The sequence below is a fragment of the Dasypus novemcinctus genome, chromosome 6 (assembly GCF_030445035.2).
Source record: "Dasypus novemcinctus isolate mDasNov1 chromosome 6, mDasNov1.1.hap2, whole genome shotgun sequence".
NCBI classification, from domain to species: domain Eukaryota; kingdom Metazoa; phylum Chordata; class Mammalia; order Cingulata; family Dasypodidae; genus Dasypus; species Dasypus novemcinctus.
Window position 1 is genome coordinate 61775731 of NC_080678.1, and position 23281 is coordinate 61799011.

A 23281-nucleotide genomic window follows, 5' to 3' on the forward strand; every position below is an offset into this window, starting at 1 on the left:
TTTCCATTTAGGGCTATATTGTAAAGAAGCAGCTAATTTTTTTGATAAGCAGCTAATTTATTTCATTGTCTGGTAATCACAACAGAGATAGTCCTTTGAGATAATATGTCACCCAAAGTTTTTGACAATAGAATGGAATATTTTGGAGATGAAGGAAAAGAGAAAGTACAGGCAGTGTTTTTTGGTATTCTTAGCTGATAGATTGGTTTATGGGTATATACAAGGCATCGTTTGGTGAAATCCTAGAAATAATTGGCAAAAGGGATTCCTGTTACCAACTGATGGAGCAATCAGGTCAGGATACGTTTGGTCTGAATTTAGAAATGCAATAAACTTTGTAAATTCATATACTAAAAATACATAAGTATTAATTTTGAAAAGACACCAGAAATAATGATACTTAAAATTTTAATTATTAAAAATATAATGCATACGATACCCCAATATTGAGAATCTCCCTTCTCTTACACAGTTCTTTCCTGGATCTCCTTAATAAGGGGAGGGGCTTTGAGAACTGTACCCTGTCACGTACCATCAGTAAAGTGCAAAGTATCCAGACAAAACAAATATCGCACAGAATTTCCTCAACAAATTTGAGGATGACATTTGTGTAATATTTTGTGCTTTCTAAAATAAAGCTCCCAAACAGAAAGAGCTGGTTTACATAACTATAAAATTAGTATTCAAAAGTTAATTAAAATTTTATTTAAACAATTTAAATAAAAATTAGTAAAGGTATCTGCTTCCAAACAAACCAGCCTGCTGAATTTAAAATTTGGTTCAATAAGTAACCAGTTTCCCAAATCACATCATTTATCAGGAAATCCTGCCTAGCAGCATGATTTACTGACAGATTATCTTACAGGATTCATGCTATAGAGACTATGTTTCCTTCAAATGTTTTCTTTTTCTTTTTTTTTTTAAAGATTTATTTATTTATTTTTATTTATTTATTTCTCTATCCTCCCCCCGTCGCCCCCCAGTTTTCCGCTCTCTGTGTCCATTCGCTGTGTATTCTTCTCTGACTATTTCTATCTACATCAGCGGCACCAGGAATCTGTGTTTCTTTTTTTTTTGCGTCATCTTGTTGTTTCTGCTCTGTGTGTGCAGAGCACCATTCCTGGGCAGGCTGCACTTTCTTTCTCACTGGGCGGCTTTCCTTACGGGGCACATTCTTCCTGTGGGACTCCCCTGTGGCGGGGGACACCCCTCCGTGGCACCGCACTCCTTGCGCTCATCAGCACTGCGCATGGGCTAGCTTCACACAAGGAGGCCCGGGGTTTGAACCGCAGATCTCCCAAGTGGTAGGCAGACACCCTATCCATTGGGCCAAGTCTGCTTCCCCAAATGTTTTCATATGAGTTTTACAAGTTGTGATTTAACATCATTTACACTTAAGTATTCTGATGTTAGTCTCTTTGCAACATACTTAAGAACTGAGCCTTGGCAAATTCAACATGTTGCTTTCGGTAACCATGTTTTGGTCTTTATAATATTTAGAAAGGGTTGTGCATACTTCAAAATGTTTGGATGCCTTAATTTTGGCCTGATGCTTAATGTTACATAATTATTGGTGATTAAAAACCACAGACCAATAGATGGAGTTAGGTATTGGTAGCAGCTTAAGGGAAAAGATGATGATTACATGAACTCATTTGGTAGAGCAGAGGTTGGTAGAAGTAGGTTAAAGATATATTTTGAAAGTAGAACTGACAGGAGCTTAAAATATAATACATATCTTTCGTATATATTAATATTCAAAGTAGTCAAAATTTCAAACAAATGGGAAAAATATAATCAAGCTTTAAATTCAGTTTCAAAAATGAATTAGTCACAATAAAAATAAATAAAAATGTCAATGAAAATAAAAATTTTCCAAATAAAATTATAATAAGGGACAGAAATAACTCTTTGAGGTTCTCTTTTTTAGCACTTTGCTTTCAACTTCTGTTTAACCATGCTAAAATGATGGTAATCTACAAAGACTGAGAGAGGGAACTCCCTCTATGTTGTCCAATAAATGATTAAAAAATTTGGCCATCATACTTATTGGAAAGTTTCTTTAGAATTTTATTTAAAAAGTTACTTATATGTGGAGGTTTGTTGAATAAATATTTTCCGAATCATATGCAACTATCGGCAGAGATACTATGGAAAATCATTGAAATAATGTGTCATATTTCAAAACCACACAGATCTAACTATTTAATGAGTTCCATTACCAATGGTTGCAATATTTAAAGTGGTAAGATCTTTTCTTTAAACAGTGAGTTTCTTTTTTGCTATGTGATTAATCCAATTCAATAAAATGAATATGGCAATTCCACATTTAGAAATCCATAGTGGCATTGAAACTATTATTTATCATTAGAAAATATTTTTAAAAGAATTAACAAAAACTTTTCAGCACATTTTTTATCCCAAATGGAAGAAGGAAAAGCAATGGCATAATGATGATTATTAATAGAGTCCTTCAATATCAGGGAAAAACAGATAACAGCAGGCATGTGAAGCCTTAAAAGGCAGTGGAAAATGGGCTTCCTGCTTACTAGGGCAGGTGAAAACTTCAGTATTCTTTTTTTTAACAGCTCTACTGTTATATAATTCACCTACCATCAAATACACCCATTGAAAGATTATAATTCAATGGTGTTTACTAAATTCACAAAGTCATGCAACCATCACAATAAATTTTCAAACATTTTCATCATTGTACCCTTTAGTGATTACTCCTTATTCTCCCCTACCTCTCAGCCTCAGATAACTTCGAGTCTCCTTAGTCTATATAGATTTGTTTATTCTGGACATTTCAAAGAAATGGAATCATGCAATATGTGTCCTTTGTGACTGACTTTACTTAGCAGAATGTTTTCAAGGTTCATCCATGATGTAGAATGTTTCAGCTCTGCATTTGCTTTTATTGTTGAAAGATATTCTGTTGTGCAGATTGCAGATATAACACATTTTACTTATCCATTTATCAATTGATGAACATTTGGCTTGTTTCCACTTTTTTTTACAATTGCAAATAATGTTGCTATGGACATTTGTGTGTAAGTTTTTTAAGACATATGTTTCCATTTCTCTTGGTTAGAAACCTGGGAGTGGAATTTCTAGATTATAGGGAACCTCTAAATTTAATATTTGAAGGAACGCCTGATTTCCAAAGTGGCAGCACTGTATTACAAATCCACCAGAACTTGTTAATAATATTTGTCCTTCTGACTATAACTATTCTAAGTGGATGTGAAGTGGTATCATGTTGCAGTTTTAATTGGCATTTCCCTAATGATTGATGGTTTTGTGCATATTTCTGTGTGCTTATTGGCCATTTGAATATCTTTGGAAAAATACCTACTCAAATCCTTTGTTCATTTTTAATAGGATTATTTGTCTTTTTATTATTGAGTTATAGATATTCTTTATATATTCCAGATACAAGTCCCTTATGTATATATTATCTGAAAATATTTTCTCTCAGTCTGTAAATTGTCTTTGTCTCAATGGTGTCATTTGAAGCACATTTTTTAAAAAATTAAAATTCAATCTTCTCTTTTAATCACTTTTGTTTTTGTGTCATATCTAAGATATAACTGCTTAATATAAATCATGAAAATATACTCTCATATTTTCTTCTATGGTGTGAGGAAGGGATGCAATTTCACTCTTTCACATGTGGGTTTCCAAGTGTCCCAGAACCAATTATTGCAAAATTTCTTTCCTTGCTGACGTGTTTTGGTCCCTTTATTGGAAATCAATTGGCCATAAGTGTTAAGGTTTATTTCTGGACTCCTAATTCTATCCCATTCATCTTTATGTCTATCCTTATACCAGAACCAAATTTTCTTTTTAAATGGTGGTTACAAATGATAGTTAATTCATGGTTTTCCCCCCACGGGGGGGATTTCAAAATAGTTAAGGTTTTATATTAAACAGAATTTTAATCATCTGTGAATCTAAAAGTCTGAGAAATACTGTTCTTGCTTGTGGTTCTCCAAGCATTACTAGCTCATGGTTGTAAAACGTATTCCAGGGGTTCTGGACCTCTTTGCCAGTCAGGTGAAAACCATGGACCCCTTAATAAGCCCACTCTATACTGTATATTATTTAAGAAATATATCACACCCGCACCAACACATCCCCACAAGAATAATGTTTTTTTGAATTTCCAATTTAAGCTCATAGACCCCCTGAAATCTTTCCACAGATTCTCCCCATCCTCCAGTTAAGAACACAGTTGGAGTGTGAAACTGCATGTGTTCATTACAAGACCAAGTGACCAGAGGTGATTCTCTTGATTTGGCATTCTGTGAGATTAAAGCAATGGACTAGCTCATTTGTCAACTTTTCTACTTTATAATCATGGGCCAAGTTTAGGATTCCATTTTTTTCAGGAAGTAAAACCACTCACAATCACACAGAATACATCAGAGAGGAAAAAGGTACAGCTCCACAGCAACAAGTCAAATATGACAGCAGAACAGCTATTTTGCTGTTGCATAGGGGAAACCAATGATCTCTCAGAAGCCACAATGCCTTCACTTCATGCCTGGTACCAACAGTTGTGACTAACATTGTCTCTGATACATTGTGTGAAATAAGTAGAATGACACTCTTCTAGACTCAATGGGCAAGAAATTGAAGGCTGGGTTTTGGTGGCACCTTAAATGTGTCTGTACCATGCCTTAACAAAATTTCTTTTGAATCAATTGTTTAGTGCCAAAATACTCTGTAGAAATGGTCTTGTTCATATGAATACCTGACAACTTTAAAGGATCTAATTAATCCCAGTTTATGCCTGCAAATGAAATGTTTTCACCTCAGTGGATTTTACCTAGTAGAAATATTTAAAATAAATAGTCTTCTGGGTAAAATTTCTGGATTAGAAGTACCTCCCAGCTCTCATTAACATTCATGGTAAATTAAAATAATAACAACATCAAAAAACAAACAGCTGAAACCCTCTGATTAAGAGTCTGTTCCCTTGCTACCAGTACATTGTTTAACATTAAAAAAGGAAAAAAAGATCACTTTGGAAATCATTTTTAACTTACGTATCTGAAAGATTAAAAACTCGCTGAGGATCTCCATTCTCAATAGCATATGTTATTGGGTCTCCCTCCCGATCAGTTGCCTTCAGAGAGAAAAAAATCAATTATAAAGTAATTGATATGGCTCCTGTTCCATACAAGAATATTATAGAAGCTTGAAATGAAAAGCACAAAATATCTGTGGCATTCTTAAGAATGAATGTCAAAGCACAGTGTAACAATAAGGTATAAAATAAAGAAACTCATGCCTGACTCTCTCAGCTTTTCTGTCATTTTATGTCATGCAGAGGCAGTAATCATGAATAAGAAGAGTGTCCCCTTTAGGTACACATAATCTAACTTGGTGTGAAAATACAATAATGATTTTCCCAGGGTTGATTCATTTAATGTTATGAGTCTCTCTCTGCAATTTAAACAAGTGTGTGAAACTTTACATAAATAAATAATTTACTATTACAAACCAGTATTAAGGAATTATTCATTGTATTCTTTTCAAAAAAATAATTTCTGCTCTTGACTTGCCAAGATAATAATTCAAGTCAATAAAGCTTTATGGTCAAGAATCCGGAATCTGGAGCCAGAATGCCTGAATTCAAAACCAGGTACACTTACTATGCAACTATATTTCTCAATTTCTTTACTTGAAAATTGAGGACTATAACAATAGAAAATTTTGTTGATGTTGAGAGGTTAAATGAAATATTTTGTATCAAGGCACACAGGTGAACATCCAAGGCACCGTAAGCTTTTAATACATATTAACCTTTTCCCTTCTCTCTCTCATCCAAGTCAGAGAAGAAAAACCTGTGGCCTTTGAATTTGAGCTGTGGATTTTTCCTGCCCAAAATATAAACTTACATTCTACTTTGTCTGGGGTCTGATCTTCTAAAACATCCAATAAGCTCCTTTTTCAATAAGCCATTAAGTCTGGTTACAAAAGATGTGGGTTAAGGAAAGACATGTGGATGATAAATCAGGGATGTGAGAGGGACCTGTCTAAATATGACCTTAGGGAAAAGGGAAATGCCTGAAAAAGGGCTAGAAGAGTTTTATTTATAGATTACAAGGTTACTGGTCTGGCAGAAACACCTGCCTTTATGTACTGCCCTGAATTGGCAGGACCTCAGAAAGGTGAAGCTATGTGGGGTCCTTGCAATGATGGACGTTAACAGTCCCAACAATAAGAGCCAAAGTATGAAATCTCATACCCAGACTTGCAGAGAGGGCCTATTCCTACTGGTAGAGTCAATGACTTTGACCTGGATTATATAACACTGGTCAAGGATCATCTCAACCAGTTATCACAATGGATTGATAGCCAGAGCTCTCCTGTACTACATGAACCCAGTGTCCAAGAATAACTGAACGATAACAGATAATATTTATTATATGCCAAGGTCTATGGGAGACGTTTTGCTGGATTATTTCTTCTATGCCTCATGAAACTCCCTTCTCCTTGGAACACTTTCTTCATATCACTTTAACGATACATTCTCCTGCTTTTATTTTTATCTTATTGGCTACTTCTTTTCATTTTCCTTTGCTGATATTATCTTATTTATAAGGTATTTTTGCATTGGATTGCTTCAAGGGTTTGTGCTTGGCTCTTACTCTGTTAATCATCTCATCCAATTGTATAGCTTTAAATACTATCTATATGTAAAACACTCTCATATATGGATCTCTAAGCTAGAGACTGTGTCTGACTGTGTCTGAACTCCTCTACTGCCACTTTCTTCACATATTATTATAATAACCATCTTACTTGCAGCCTTGACTTCACTTTTATCCCCAAGCAGCCTATTTTTAGTTAAACAGACCAAGTAACCATTTTTTTCCAGGCCAAGATTTTATTTATTTGGGGCAAAGGCTATTGCCTTCTTATATTCTCAAAACAATAATAAAATAAAATATAATAAAATGTAGTTTAATTTGCAAATGAAATAACTTGGATAAAATCATTTAATATTTTTATTAAACATTCTATTTAATCTAACACTAAAAAATGTAACTTGCATGAAGCCAAGGAATAGAAACTAGGAAACCAAATATTCAAGAAATACAGTCAATTTGATTAGTAAAAGATGCTCGATATTTTTCCCTTCTTTTCTGCTCTTTGTTAGACAAGTATTAGCCAAGAAGATAAAATGGAAATTCTACTAATGATACTCAATATTAACGAAATAAAGAATTATGCTATATCTGGACACTATATTTTATCACTAAAAAAGCACACATCAAACTTTTTCTGTTGTCTTTCTCTTTTAATAAGGCATCTTTCTCTATCATGGTCTTACAGATATCACCAAGTTCTTTTTGTTTGTTTATTGATATATAAGTGTTATTTTTTGTGTTTATTTACTTTTTTAAAAGTTTAACAATTTATGGTCTTGTGTTTTCATAAAAACTAGAATTATATTTTGAAGCAAGACACCTTTCAGAAATAATTATAAAACTGGGTTAATGTTGCACCTTTCAGTGAATCTAGTCTATTCTAAAACTTAACATTCTTAGAATCCAGAAATAATTTTGTCTTGATGAGAGCAATGTGAATATTGCATCATTTTGTTTAATAAATCATTTTTATGCAAATGAAACAGTGAGGAGAAATTTGGAAAGGATTCTCAAAATTGTTAATCAAATTAATTACTTTCTGTCTTTGAAGTTCTTTGAAATATTTCTTCAGTTTCCTTTGGCCATTTGAATATCCCTGGCTTTTAAGGACTGTGTGTCAATAATCTGCCTACTTTGTTCTCATGTGACGTTGTGCCCATATTGGAAACTTTGAGGCTCAGGATTTAGAGGCAAATCCTTATTTTATTGTTTTCTTTATTTTATTCTCCTTGGCAATCCTTTATTGTTGTTTCAGGGTTGGTAGTGAATTTTGTAGTAATAAGGGAGGATTCATAATTTCTCAGTCAAAAGAGCAGAAGGGAATGGTGATCTCTGAGGCAGAGTTCTGAAATCTATCCTTTACATGTGTTGTCTCTTATATAAACAATATATATTTCTATTTGAAAATGTCAAAAGGGAAGAATAAAGTGTGCAAGGAATAACTAGAAATATCAATAGAAGCAAAGATTACTGGTGTCTTGAGATTTAATCATGTGTGTATGTGCTTTAAAATATATTTTTAAAAATAATTTTGAAACAGTTTTTGTTTTGTATGAGTCTACACGACCTCTTCCAAGTGATGGGTAGAAATTTAAAATAATATCTAATAGACAATTCTTTAAGTCAAAACTTAAAGCCTTCTTACATGTCAGGGATATAAAACATTTTTTCATGTCTTGTTTCATTTAAGCCTCACAACAACTTCCTAAGTAAATGGTATAGGCATAAAATTTCAATTACATTACAATTTCTGTCATCATTCCAATTAGAGTTCTCTATTATTTGCTTAACTGAAATATGTATATTTTTATGTAGAGAAAATAGAAACATTTCATCTTGAAAAAGAGTGTATCATTTAATATGTTCCATAATATAATGGATAGGAATTATACCCACTTAGTGCAAAAAAATTTCCTTAGTCTTTATTTTTGAAAAGGAAATCAAATTCAAGATCTCTTCTTCAAGATTTTGTGTAGTTACAATCATCTTCCATAGATTTATAATGGAGTTTTCTAAGTGGATTCTGGAACCAGCTATCTGGTGTCCAGCTCTGGCTCTATCATCAACTTCCAAGTAAGATATCTATGAATACAATAACATCTATACTTTTCATTCATTAATTCATTAAATATTTATTGATCATCTATATTATAAGGACTGTGCTTCACCAGTGTATAGCATAGACAGTAAATAATCCCTGCCTATTGATAGTGAACAAATCTGGAAAATAAAAAACAACTATTATCTCAAAAAAAAATTAAGTAGGGGGAGAAAGACAATAAACAAACTATATAGTTTTCAAATGTGAATAGGTCTATTGAATTATAAAATAATTCAGAAGGTGTATAGGGTGAGCAGGGTGAGGACTTGCACTTATAAGTGGGTGGTTAGGAGAGCCTTATTGAAGAGGTGAAATTTTGGGGGAACACTTAAAAATGATGGGGGAACAAGTCATGTGTATATCTAAGGAAAACCTTTCCAGGCAGGAAGTACAGCAAGTGAAAGGCCATGTGATGGAAACATGCCTGATGAGTTTGAGGAACAGCAAAGAAGTCTGTATAGCTATTCAGTTTCACTTGGCCATTTAAATAAAGCAGGTTAAATGAGTGAATGGTGTTCACTTTCATAGGTAACTAGTAATGGAATCTAGTCATTGGTTTGTTGGTATATGTAAAACAACATTGTCATCATGATTACCAGAGATAAAGCTGGTCTTTCTTTTAATTTTTTGCTTGTAGGATGAAACATCTCTAAAAATCAAAGCATCTGTGCCTAGTCTATTCAACTATTTGCTTACTGCATCTGAATTTGAGTAACCCATTCTGCAGAAAACCCATTAGGGACCCAAAAGTATTTGTCTAAATATGCAATACACTCAGACACTAGAAAACAGAAATTTTGGAAAAGAAAACAAATATTCTCTAAACTAATATTCTGTTCATGTTCAAGATGAACACAGCCATCCAATACCATCTGGCAGAGTGCACTTTATGCACACAGAATGACACTACACATTTCACAAAACATTAAGACAAAGTACCTGCCCTTAGGGATTCTAAATAGATACAAATCAATGGATTTAGATTTTCTTTTTTTTTTTTTCTCACTTAGGCAAACAAGTCCTGATTCATGTTATTAAGCTACTTGAGAGCAAAGATTTAAGTTATCAGTAAGTACAGCAGTAATTCCAAAAATATACATGGAATCCTGGCGGGAAATTGGTGACTCTTTTTTTAAAAAAATATTAATGTTTATGGATATATCTCAATAGGACTTAATGCATATCTAGACCAAGTAGTGCTTTTTTGTCATTTATGATCCTGATTTAAAATTTACCTTTGAAATATGTTCATTCAAATACAGACATTAGTTAATTTAGTTTTCAAAAAATATAAATAATATGAAAAATAATACACAAATATGGCATAACTGAAATTTTGAAATGAAGTTAAATATATAATGACAAAAACATAAATATGTTTCTAAGTCAAAAGAGTTGGAGAAATGACACATGGGAAGGATTTAGAGCTCAAAATACCTCTTTTTCTTACCAAAATGTAATTGATTCATGATCATTTTCTCATATAGCCAAATGAAATGTATTAAGCTAGGAAGGCAAAGCAGATTCTCTGCTGATCATGCAGGAAATTAATAGAGTTTAAAGAAAAGTATATGTTTACTTGACTCATCTAGTGAAAATACTGTAATTTAATGAATGCCTACAAGGAAATTCACTAGACTTTTGTCTGATTTGGGAGAATCTATGCAGGTGCAATTTCAAAAATTCTTTTTATGGTTCAAAATGGCTAACCCTGAGACACAAATGGATTTAACATATTCTAAAATGAATCTACAATGCTAATTTAGTCTAGGACTTAAGGAATAATCAACAAAATATCCTCATAACTTAAGTAAATATTCAAAATAACCTATTCAAATAATGATGGTTACCTTTCATTATCCATTTTTATGCATTGGGAACTTTTATATACCATTTTATCTACTTCTTAAAACAATCCTAACTAGTGAATATTATCATTTTTACTTAAGTTTTAAAATGGTGTCAGCAAAATGGAAGAGTAGGCAACTTTAAATCTCTATCCCTCCACAGAAACATCACAAAATAAACAGAAGCTGTTAGAACAAAAGCAGTCAAAGGTTACAACAATAAGCAAAGTTTAAATTTTTTAAAAAAAGCACTTTAAAATACTTGTGGCATTTTTATTTACCCTTGACCCACCCACTTCTTGGCTAGGCAGTGGTCTTGAAGATGGCAGGCTGTGTTTCCAGTGTGGGACCCTGACCCCAGGTTCTGGAAAGAGCAAAGCAGTCTTTTCTCACAAGGAATTCTGTTTTTCTGTCTAACCTGACTGAGGGCTATCTAGCGGACTGTCAAAGATGCTTAACTTTATTTTACCTAATCAGAATTTACTCAAGGTGGAAAAGTGGTAGGCATTTTTGAAAATATTGTTTAGTGAATAAGCAATCCACAGCCAACTAGGGCAAATTATTATGACTGAGACAGAAAATAAAGCACAAAAGACCTGGAAGGAAAAGTTGGAGAAAGAGTCTCTTTGTGAAATTAAGACATTTAAATGTACCTCTCTACACAGGGGAATTTAGGAAACTATACACATGAGCAAGACATAACATATCTATAAACAGCCTGAGAAGATCCTAAGTTTTCACCTCTGGTTAACTTCTACTTCCTAGTATTAGGAAGTGAAAGATAAGGCAGAGCTGTAAATGGTTTGGATATGTATTTAAGGAGTGCTTTTAGAAGTTTTAGAATACAGCCAATCTAAAAGACTGGGAAGGGTGGAATTTTTCTTCCTCTTCTCCTCTATCTCTTCCTTGCTGTTGCTATAATTCTTTCTCATTTCCCTTTTTATCTCATTCTGTCTTTGGCTCTTGACATTCAAAAAAATATTTGGTAATGCACTAGCTGAGCACAAGCTAAAGAATAGTGCTTTCTGGCACCACACCTGACAACGAATACAATTTCTATAAAAATCATTTTGAAAATTCATTAAATAAATAGCTATCAACAATTTACAAAAACAAACTCTGAACATAGGGAAATAATTAGATATCCAGAATTACCACATAATAATTTCCTAAATTCCAGGTTTCAATAAGAAATTATGAAGCATTCAAAAAGAAGATTAACAGTGGTTGGTTGAATTATGTACTCTTGGGAACAGATATGTTCTTAATCTTAATCCCATTCCTGTGGGAATGATCCCATTGTAAATACTACTTATTGAAGTTGTTATTTTTAGTTAAGGTGTAGCCAAATGAATCAGGATGGGTCTTAATGCAATTACTAGAGGCCTTATTTAAAAAGAAAAGAAAAAAAACCACACACACACAGAGAAGCCAGAAGTGGGGAATCCCCTAAAATTGGTAGAGAAAGGAGAAGACATTGCCATATGATAAAAAATATTAAAAAAAACAAACAAACAAACAAACAAAAAACCAAGGAACCCAAGAATTGCTCATCAGTCAGAACATTATTAACCCTGGGGGAAAGCAAGCTTTCTAGCATTTGAAACTGTTAGTCAATAACTTCCCATTGCTTAAGCCAACACTTATGTGGTAATTGTCATAAGAGCCTGGAAACTATGACAGAATGCATGGCTCATTCACAGAAGACATTAACAGAAACAGTTGCTGGGAAGCACAGGATTTACTTGACAAAGACTTTAAACCAACTCTTTTAAAATGGTCAAGTACCTAAAGGAAAAAAACGGACACAGAACTAAAGACCAGGAGATGAAAGTAAGAACAGATAAAGAATATCAATTCAGAAATAGAAATTATAAAAAATGAACCAAACAGAAATTTCAGAGCTGAAAGATACCCTAACCAAGGTGAACAACTCACTAGACCATTTCAATAGCAGATTTGAGGTGCAGCAGCAGAATTACTGAGCTTGAAAAGAGGTCAACTGAAATTGAATCAAAATCAAAATCCATTTTGAGTGTTAGAAAGAGAAAACAATGAAAGAAAATGATCAAGCCCTAAGAGATGTGAGGGACATTACCAAGCATGCCTCCCTATGTATAATGGGAGTCCAATCAGTAGAAGAGAGAAAGAAAGAGGCAGACAGAATATCTGAGCCTATAATGAACAAATCTTCATAAATTTGACAAAAAGACATGTATCACATTCAAGGAACATACCAAATCCCAAAAAGATAAATGCAAAGAAATCCACCCTTAGACATAGTACAATGAAATTGTCAAAAGCAAAGGACTGAAAGAAAACATGAAAGCACCAAGAAAAAACTGACTTGTCAAGTAGAAGGCATCCTCAGTATGATCAGCAACAGATTTTTGAAAGAAATCATAGGGGACAGAAGGGAGTTAGGATGGCATTTTTTTAAGTAATGAAAGAAGTTAAACAAAAATTCTATATCTTGCAAAACTATTCTTCAGAAATAAAATTAAGACTGTCCTAGATAAAGAAAAGCTGAGGGAGTTAGTCACTAAAAGACCTTACTAACAAGAAATTCTAAAAAGAGTCCTTCAAACTGAAATGAAAGGACACTTGACAATAACTAGAAGCCATACAGGAAAATTAAGAAATCTGATAGAAATAACTATATGGGTAAATATAAAAGCCTGAATTATTCTGTTTATGGTTTGTAATAATGTAAAAGACAAATGCATTAAAATTAATTATAATTCTATGTTAATAAATACACAATGTATGAAGATATAATTTATAACAAAACCAACATAAATGGAGATTAGAGCTGTATTGTAGCAGAGTTCTTGCATGCTTTTGAAACTAGGTTGGTACATATTCAAATGACATTGTTATAAATGTAATATGTTAAATTGTGATACCATGAAGATAATTTATAAAAAATACAAATGAAAGGAAATAAGAGTCAAAACTATAGATGACAAAATCAATTAACACTACAATATAAGGCAGTACTGGAGGATACAAGGACAAAAAAAGGTTTAAGACCTGCAGATAAATAGATAAATACCAGAAATAAGTCATTCTTTATCAATAATTACTTTGAATGTAAATGCAATAAACTTGCCCATCAAAAGGCAGAGATAAGCAGAATGGATGAATAAAAAACATGATCCAACTATACGTTCTCTACAAAAGAATCCCTTTAAATTCAAAGACAAAAATAGGTTGAAAATGAAAGAATGGTAAAAGATATTCCATGCAAGTAGTAACCAAAAGAAAGCAGGGATTTTCACACAAATATTCATAGTGACCTTCCTCACAATAGTCAAAAGATGTAAACAATCCAACTGATGAAAGGATAAATAAAATACACTACATATAATGGAATATTATTCAGTCACACGAAAGGAAAAAAAATTCTGATAAATGCAACAACATGGATGAACTTTGAAAATATCATGCTGAATGAAATAAGTCAGGCACAAAAGGACAAATACTCTGTGTTCTCACTGATTTGAAATGATTAGAATAAGCAAATGTAGAGAGTCTGAATCTACAATATAGGTTACCAGGAGTCAGGGTGGGGGTACGGAATGGGAAGTTAAGACTTAAAATGTAGAAGTTTCCTACTTGAAATTACAGAAATGTTTTGGTAATAGGTGGTGATGATGTCCACACAACATTGTAAAAGTCATTAATACCATTGAAATATATATATCCAAATGTGATGAAAAAGAGGAAATGCTAGATTGCATGTATGGTAACAATAATATATTATTTTAAATCTACGGAACCCTAAGTTAAACCATGGACTACAGTTTATAGTACAATTATAAAAAGTGTGCTATCATCAATAATAGCAAATGTCCCACATCAATCCAAGGTGTTAATAAGGTAATATATGGTAATCTTATATTTTAATGCATGATTGTTTTGTAAACCCATAACTTTCCTAATAAAGAAAAAACAGCTAAAGAGATAAATTGAGAGAACAGGAGGAGTAACTACACTAACATCAGACAAAACAGACTTTAAGTCAAAAACTTTTATAAGAGAAAAAGATGTTTATGTATTGATAAAGGGTTAATTCATCACACATATAAAACAGTTACAAACATATCTTCACCAAACAACCAAACCCCACAAACAATATGTAAGACAAACATTGCCAGAATTGAAGGGAGAATTAGATAGTTCTACAATCATAGTTGGAGACTTTAATGCTTCATTTTCAATAATAGGTAGAACATCTAGACAGAATATCCACAATGAAATATAGGGCCTGAATAAGACTATAAATGTACTAGACCTAACAGGTATATTACCTGAGTAGGGTGAGGAGGGTATGGATGCACCTGTGTTGAGAGGGGTGGAGTAGCAGCCAGGCATGAGAGCATGAGTGGGGTGAGGTAGGCATTAGCATGGTGAGAGACAGGAGACTGGTTATATGCAAGGAAATGTATTCAGTGACTAAATAACATTGAACTTAGTAAGATATAGGCTTCCCAATATCATAGAGAGGAATCGGAAACCTGGAAAGGAAGAAAACTAAAGTAAACCATGTGGTGTCAGAATGGAATTGGAGTTATTCATGTGAACTAATGGTTTTCAATACAGAAGATTAGATGGATGGATGGATGGATAGATAGAGAAAATGAATATACATAAATGTGTATGTGATAAATATACACATATATACACGCACACACAAAGACATGCCTATATTGCCTTAGTTCTATCCACCGAAAGGACTTAGAAGCAGAGATAAAAAGTAGCAATGAATATTCTGTGCAGCCAAATCATCGTTTCTGAATACCATTATCCACTCAAAAGAGTCAGAGCTCTTTAGAAAAATGCCCAGAGCTTTAATGAGAAAAGTACTAGATGTATGTGGAACATCTTGCTGTGCCAGAAGGTAACAAAGTGCCAAAAAAAAAAAAAAAGAATGATGGCGATATGTCAAAGGGATAAAGAGCCTACTAGAAGAGGCTCACAGAGACCATTCTGGGATAATAATTGGGATAATTTGATCACCAAAATAAATAACAATAATAACAGACTATAATAAATTGAATAAAACAGAACTTTATGTGGTCAATTATATAATACATAAATGAATAAATACATAGAAGAGAAAAGAAAGCTTTTCTTTTCAATGCCAACTGACAAATGTAGAAGGCATTATGGCACTAGAAAATGATCATATGGCGACAATCATGATAATTAATTCCACCAAGGAGCACAATAGATGTTTTTATGAAATGGGTGAAAAGAAACATGGAGAGGATATATTTACATAATCTTAAAGTATGTGCCCATGTCCCTTATGGCAGATGCAACTTTATTCAATGTATTTAGTTAACATTCCTTGTAATGAGACAAATTAAAACTATGTACCATCTGACAGTATACAATGAGAAGAATATAGCATGATTGCAGTGATATGCTTGTCAACATTCATAACTTAAACCTAATAATGGAGAAACATCAGCCAATTCCAAATTGCCGGGCATTGTACAAATGAACTGACCTATGCCCTCAAAAGAGTCAGGGGCAGAAGAGTGAAGGAAGGAATGTTTCCAATTGAAGAAGACTAAAGAGGCATGGCATCTAAATGCAATGTGAGATCCTGGATTGGATTCTTTTGCTATAAAGGACCCCTGGTGAAAGTTGAAAGGAATCAGATGGCTAGACTCTAGTAATATAACAATGTTAGTTTACTAATTGTAATGATTAAGTGAATGATAAGATATTATCTTTCTTATAGGAATTGGACAGTAAAATATTTGGGGGTGCTGGAACATCATGGCACTTAATTATTTTCACATGTTTTTGCACTATCCTTGCATCTTTTCTGTAAGTTATAAATTATTTTAAAAGAAAATAAATGGAAGGAAAATTAAAATAAAATATATATTTATGATAATCACAAAAACAGAAAATATATCATCTGTGTGCAATTTATGTGTGAATATGTAAACAAATACACACATATATGTGCCTTACCTAACCATATGACCATGAAGGGAAAATATGAATGACACAAAACAGTTGGTTAATTTGGCTTATTTGGTGAGGAAGGGATAGGAGTTTATCGAGGAAAGAGATGCAGGTGACTGAGAAATCAAGCAAAAATGGAAAATAGAAAAGAAAGCTGCACACAAAGTAAAATGATATGATTACATTTATGAGTCATGTATATTTTAAGGATGACTAATCTTTGATTAGTAATCTTTGAATTTTCCATCTTGACTCACAAAAATAGCTTCAGATTCAAAATCACCCAATATGCTAAGATTAAATTAATAGAACTCAAGTGGCAATCATGTTTTACTGTTCTTTCTAACCATCTGTTTATCATAGTCAACATGAACTAAATTTATTTTCAGGGAAGGGACTGGGGAATAACTTTAGTAGAAGACCCGAGTTATAGCGAAACAGAAATATTTTATCTTTCATCAATAGATCATTTGCCTCACTTCCATATCTGAAAGTTTGCCTTCTTAATCCAGAGCTTGAAATACAAAAGCTGTGACTTGATGGTGTGTGTATATGTGGTGTGTGTGTGTGTGTGTGAAGCATATGTGAAGTGCCCAAAGATGAAAAGGATATATATATATATATATATTTATATAAGTTTTAAAGCTTGTTGGTATTGGATTTTGTAAATCCATGTAAAATAAAAAGTGTGCAAAACCCAGAACAAGAGACATAAATTTAAGTATTCAGTTTTCTTATGCAGCTATTCCAATGCAGATACGCATACTTTTTAATTTAAAATTCAGATGCTTTCTTTGCTCCTAATCAACCATTTCCTGGTAGTTAATTGTGTAGATTCCATAGGTGCTTCTCAAATTTAATTGTCTCCTGTTGTTTTCCTTAGACAACTTATGCTTGTTTATTGAGTAAACCTCAGTAAAACTGTTTTTGCTCCTTTCCCAGTTGTCAGAATCTCAGGGAAATCACAGCATTGGCATAGTTAAGCTTTAATCAACAATAGCTGGCAGTAAGTGAAGCAATAAACAGCTTCAAGGTATGCAATAAACTCCGAGTTTTATTTACAAAACAACACAGTGAGAATCATTTATTGCCAAGTTACTAAAGGCAATACAGATTACTGCTATTAAAATATCAGTACTTATCAAATAGCTGCTGGAGCAATTATTCAGCATTGAAACCCAGAATCCAAATTAGGCTCTTTTCATTTAGCTTTTAAAAGAGGAGAATGGTTTAATTTTGCTCAATTAAAAAAGGAAAAAAAAATCCACAAATGAACAAAAACAGAAACAACACCCCATGCCAAGCAGATTTAGACATTTTAAGCTTTTCTTTGGAATATACTTCTGGCATGAAATAAATGAAAGTTCACACTTTCTACTGTAGTTCTTAAGCTTTTGTTGAAAAATAATTTATAAGAAACAGTGGTCAAAAGGAGGTCACCACCTTTCACAAAGCTTGATTAAAAAGAGACCAAGGAGTGCCTGTTGACTGTCATCTTGAAGATAGAAAGTATCTTGCATGGCTTTAGAAGAGACATGATAGAAAAAGAAAAATGGGAAAAAGCTTAAACACACTGCAATATATAGGAAACAAAGATCTATTTGAATTGCCTCTTGCCCAGGATGTCAAAATATGGTTTCAGTACTACATACGAACCTCCAGGGGTTGCACATAAATTCCATTAAAGATAAAGATCTTGTATTCAACTTTATTGCTCTGTTGAACATATTTCTTTAAGCCAGCGTTTCTCAGGTTCACCCCTACTGATATTTCCCTGGGCCAGAAAATTCTGTATTATGGAGAGTTGTCCCATGAATTTAGGATGTTTAGCAGCATCCCTGGCCTCTACCCACTAGATGCCAGGAGCGTTCCCTCCCCAGCTGTGACAAACAATAATTCCAGGGCAGACAATGACTATACATTGCCAGATAGCCCATAGGGGCAAAATCACACCTGCTTGAATTTTTTTTTTAATAGATTTATTTATTTATTTATTGCTCTCCCCTCCCCCCTCATCCCAGTTGTCTGTTCTCTGTGTCTATTTTGGTGCGTCGTCTTTGTTTCTGTTGTCAGCGGCACAGGAATCTGTGTTTCTTTTTGTTGCATCATCTTGTTGCGTCAGCTCTCCATGTGTGCGGTGCCATTCCAGGGCAGGCTGCACTTTCTTTTGGGCTGGGCGGCTCTCCTTACAGGGCTCAATCCTTGCGTGTGGGGCTCCCCTACGCGGGGGACACCCCTGCGTGGCAGGTCACTCCTTGCGTGCATCAGCATTAACCATGGGCCAGATCCACACGGGTCAAGGAGGCCCGGGGTTTGAACCGCAGACTTCCTATGTGGTAGACGGACGCCCTAACCACTGGGCCAAGTCTGCAGCCACCTGCTTGAACCTTGAGGTGGATGAGAATTGTGGTTAATTGTACAATTACAATTGTGGTTAATAGTAAAATTACAATTGTAATAATACAATTACAAATAAATGTATTTCTATGGACTAGAACAAATATATGCTACTATTACAAGGTGGTAAGAACATAGTAATGCATAGGAAAAATAAAATTAGTGTAACTTATGGACTAGAGTTCACAGCAATATTGTAATATTCTTGCATCAATGTCAAAAAAAGGTACTATATCAACACTAGGGGCCTTATAAAAAGGGCATATGGGATTTTGTCTTTTGGACTAAAGAAAACATCCAAAGATTTACTGGGAACATGACTACACCACTTGTGATGAAAGTGAGAACCACTGAGTGCACACTTTGGATAGAAAGTATAAGGCATGGGACTGAATAACATAGTGAACCATGTGCTGGAAGATGGACTGTGGTTAACTGTACAAATGTGAGAGTGCTCTCTCATTAACTCTAACAAATGTGCAATACTAATACATAGATTTCAACATCTGATAGTCAACTATGGCATTATGTTTTGTCCTCCTGGCCCGATGGAATGAGAGTCCCACCCCTTCCAAGTGCTTGCCCAGTAGCCATGCTCTCCTCACCAATGGGGTGAAGGCCCTACCATCTACAAGCATGGAGATGGTGACCAGGCTCTACTTGAATACTGGGGTCTAGGTTCCATCCTCTCTGAGCACTGGAGTGGCAGCTCTTCCTAAATAACAGGGCAGAAGGCCTGCTCTCTCCAAGTGCTGGGACTGACTCAATTCTCCACAGACATGTGACAGTCTACTCTCTTAGTGTGAAAAGATACTTTCAGTCTAGCCCTCAGCTTCCATAGTTTTGCTCTTAAAGTGATTTTTCCTTCAATTTTCACTCCTCTTTCTCTTTTAGTTCAGGATGGCAGTGGTTCCAATCATATAAATCATGCAAGAAACTTGTTGGTTTTGCATGTAATTCACAAGGGTCCAAACCATTAGCCAGGAGGACTTTCCACAGATACTTCCTACATTTCCTATTCTGACTTCTATGAAAATTCCTGACAGAGTCCTTGTTCATCGAAACCCTCACATGGAGCACTATGCTCTGGTGATTTGCTTGCCAGAAGCTCAGGACTTTCCAAGTCATCAATGTGTGGAAGGATAAAGTCAGAAATGACTTCAAGGGTTTGGCCTAAGAATTTGGAAGGATGATATTGCTGTTTACCGAGAAGGGGGAAAATATAGGGGAGCCAGTATTTTTTTTCCTTGTGGATAGGGAAGGGATTCAGTATTAGGAATTAAGTATGGGATATATTAATTGAGATGCTATGATAACACTATGATGTGTCTCCCAAATATTTCTTCATAGAATAAAGGAATTATTCCCTTGCATGTGCTGGGAGGGCTGCCTGGTAAGCACCGTTTCTGTCAGTCCTATTCAGAGGCTGTCTCGGCTGAAGACCATCATGTCCAAGGCCCTGACACTTTCAAGGTAACCTGAAACTAAAGAGGTATATAAAGGCTCTGTCCCCTTATCCCAACCTGCCAATTCTGAAGAACCATCTCAGCTCTAGACCTCTCCACTGGGACCAGATGAAGTCTTTATTGGGACTACACTGAAGCTCAACTTCTCCATCAGTCTAATCTTGCTTCTTTTACCTTTCTTCCACAGGTGTTGCTTTCAACCATTCCCTAATAAACATTCGGCAACCCATCTTTACTTCAAAGTTTGCTTCCCTGGAAACTCAATGGAGACAGATACTCAATATCCAAGGAAATTAATCTTGAAGGCGAATATAGGTCTAGAGTTTTAAGGCAGAGATCTGAGCTGGGAATATGAATTAGAATTTATGAACATATAATTCTTTAAAGCCATTAGCCCAGATGGAATCATCTTTGGAATGAATTATAAGCAGCAAGAAAAGAGTTTAGAAGCTAGAACCCTGGAACATTTCAACTTTTCTAGGTCACAGAAATGAGGAACCATAAAATAAAATTTAGAGCAACTGGGGAGGATGGAGAAAGCCAGGAGATTGTGGTAGAAGACAAGTAAGTGTTTATATGAGGAAATCATCAATTCTGTCAAACCTGATTAATGGGTAGAGTAAGAGGAAAAAGAGAAATGACCATTTGATTTTGCAAAGGACTAGACATTAGGACTACAAGAACAGCTGTTTCAATGGAATAGCGTTATTAAAATTCTGATTACAATGGGATCAAGAGATAATAGTAGTATGGAAAGTGGCCAAGATATTGTCCAAGCAAGTATAACAGTGTATTTGAGAAGTTTTGCTGTGAAGGGAACACAGAAATGGGTACATAGCTAGAGGAGTTTATAGAGTCAAGGAAATTGTGTTGTTGTTTCTTTGTCTTTAACTGAGATATATCATAGCAGGTTAGAATGCTGATAGAAATGATCAAGAAATGGTTATAAAGTAGGAGAGAAAGGGAGTGATTTCTGGAATAATGCTCTTGAATAGGGCAGAGTGGATGATATCTAATAGAGTGCTCTATAGGGCAGAGCAGAGGGCCTGCTCTTCTAAGGGCCCTGTGCTTGATTTAATGTTCTGTTGTCATCCTCTTGAAATTCTTAATGATTTTTCAAGAAGAGGATCTAAATTTTCATTATGCTAGGGGCCCTGTAAATTAGATAGCCAGTACTGAATGCTATTCAAAGTGTGGTCCATGGGCCTGTGTCCATGGACCTATGTCATTCTTCTAAGTGGTTATTCTGGACCATGATAAGATAAGACATTGGGACTATTTAGAAAATTTTAGAGCAATTTGACAGAGCAATTTTATAACTGTTGAATCTATCTGAAAAAGAATTAGCTTCTAGTTGGTATGCTTTTTGTATTTCATTTTTCTATTAATTCATTTAAAGGCATCCTTCATCATAGAGGCTCTGAGTAGCATTGGTCTAATATGCAACTGAAGGGGATGGTTTAGATAGAAACAAAAAGTGTTAATTTTTTAAAATTACACAAGTAAAAGCAAAGCATATAAATACAGGTGCAAAGAGATTGGTAAATGTGGGAAGCTATAGAAGTCTTCATCCAAGTGTTTGATGAAAATATGGAGCAAGAGAGGTGCCAAAATTAAGCTATTATCCTCACCAGTGGAGTTCTGCCTCTAGGCAGAATGTAAACCATAAGTCATTATCTGTGTCCATCTGTCCACCTAGTTATATTGCCTCTGTTTTAGGCTCAGTGACATTAGAGAAGACTATTTTATCTTATTAATTTATTTTTATGCTTTTAATTATTTTCAAAAAAGCTGAAAAAAAAAGGGTATTCTTTGTAGCATATCACGTTTTTGTAAACTACCAGTCCTCTTTGAGTGGAAAATAAGATAATTTTAACCCATTTCCCATATGCTCTCCCCTATAATAGAAACGCATCCTAACCCCATTAAAAAATAAACATTTAAGCTGTAGTGTGTACCTCTCCTGGGTCAAAGTCTCACTTTAAAAAAAAAATTGTATTTCTTTCTTTCTTACACAGGGTCAAGGAAAAAACAATTTGGAGAAAGCTGCTTTAAATGTTTGAGACCTAAATTTCTCCTTTCTCTACTCTTTCTGATACCTCTCTGGCTCTAAGCATCTGAATATACTGTTGTCTATGTAATATAAGCTATTCCTTGGGGAGAGGAAGACATATATTAGTAGGGAAAATATCTTTTTCTCATCCTTGACAGTTTTATATGTCTAGAGATGCAAAACCAGCCTTAGATAATATACTTCCCATAGTGTCAGGGGATCAAAGGTTTTTAGAAACATGGACATATTGGAACATCACCTTTAAAGGAGAAAATTTCAGATGCTGAAGTCTTTACATTTTATTTTATTACTTTATTTTTTGCAAGATGCAGATGCTTGTCATTGTAAGACATCTATATATCTCTTTCTCTATCTCTATTTTTCTGTATCTTATCTACCTACTTACCTACCTGCCTATCATTTGTCCATATATATAGCTATCCTTTTATAAAATATAAATTCTAATTTGGAAGCAGGTAACCTATATTAACGTTCAATGTATTTCTCCTTCCTTATCTTACTCACAAAAGTTATCATTTTGAAATAATGTTAATGATGAAAGAGCCATCTGAAATCTAGTGCAAAGAAAGAAGAGAAAATGCTTTTTCTACCACATGAACTGAAAATAAAGAGGAAAATTAATGACACTTCCATTCCTTATACTTATCAAAATCAGGGTAACCTGCTAAATAGAATAAATCATATATTATGAAATTGAAGGGAAATTGTCATCTTTTAGTACAATCTTTAGTGTTTATCTATGC

At 34.1% G+C, this 23281-nt stretch overlaps 1 protein-coding gene across 1 annotated transcript in view; it reads right to left on the reverse strand.

The window, feature by feature from the left end:
• The window catches only part of LOC101441123 (protocadherin-15), a 1917137-nt gene that overhangs the window by 336008 nt on the left and 1557848 nt on the right, over positions 1-23281 (reverse strand). Inside the window, exon 18 of the mRNA XM_058298874.2 lies at positions 5055-5134. Within this exon, the coding sequence (XP_058154857.1) occupies positions 5055-5134 (80 nt within the window). The remainder of the gene's footprint in view (positions 1-5054; positions 5135-23281) is intronic.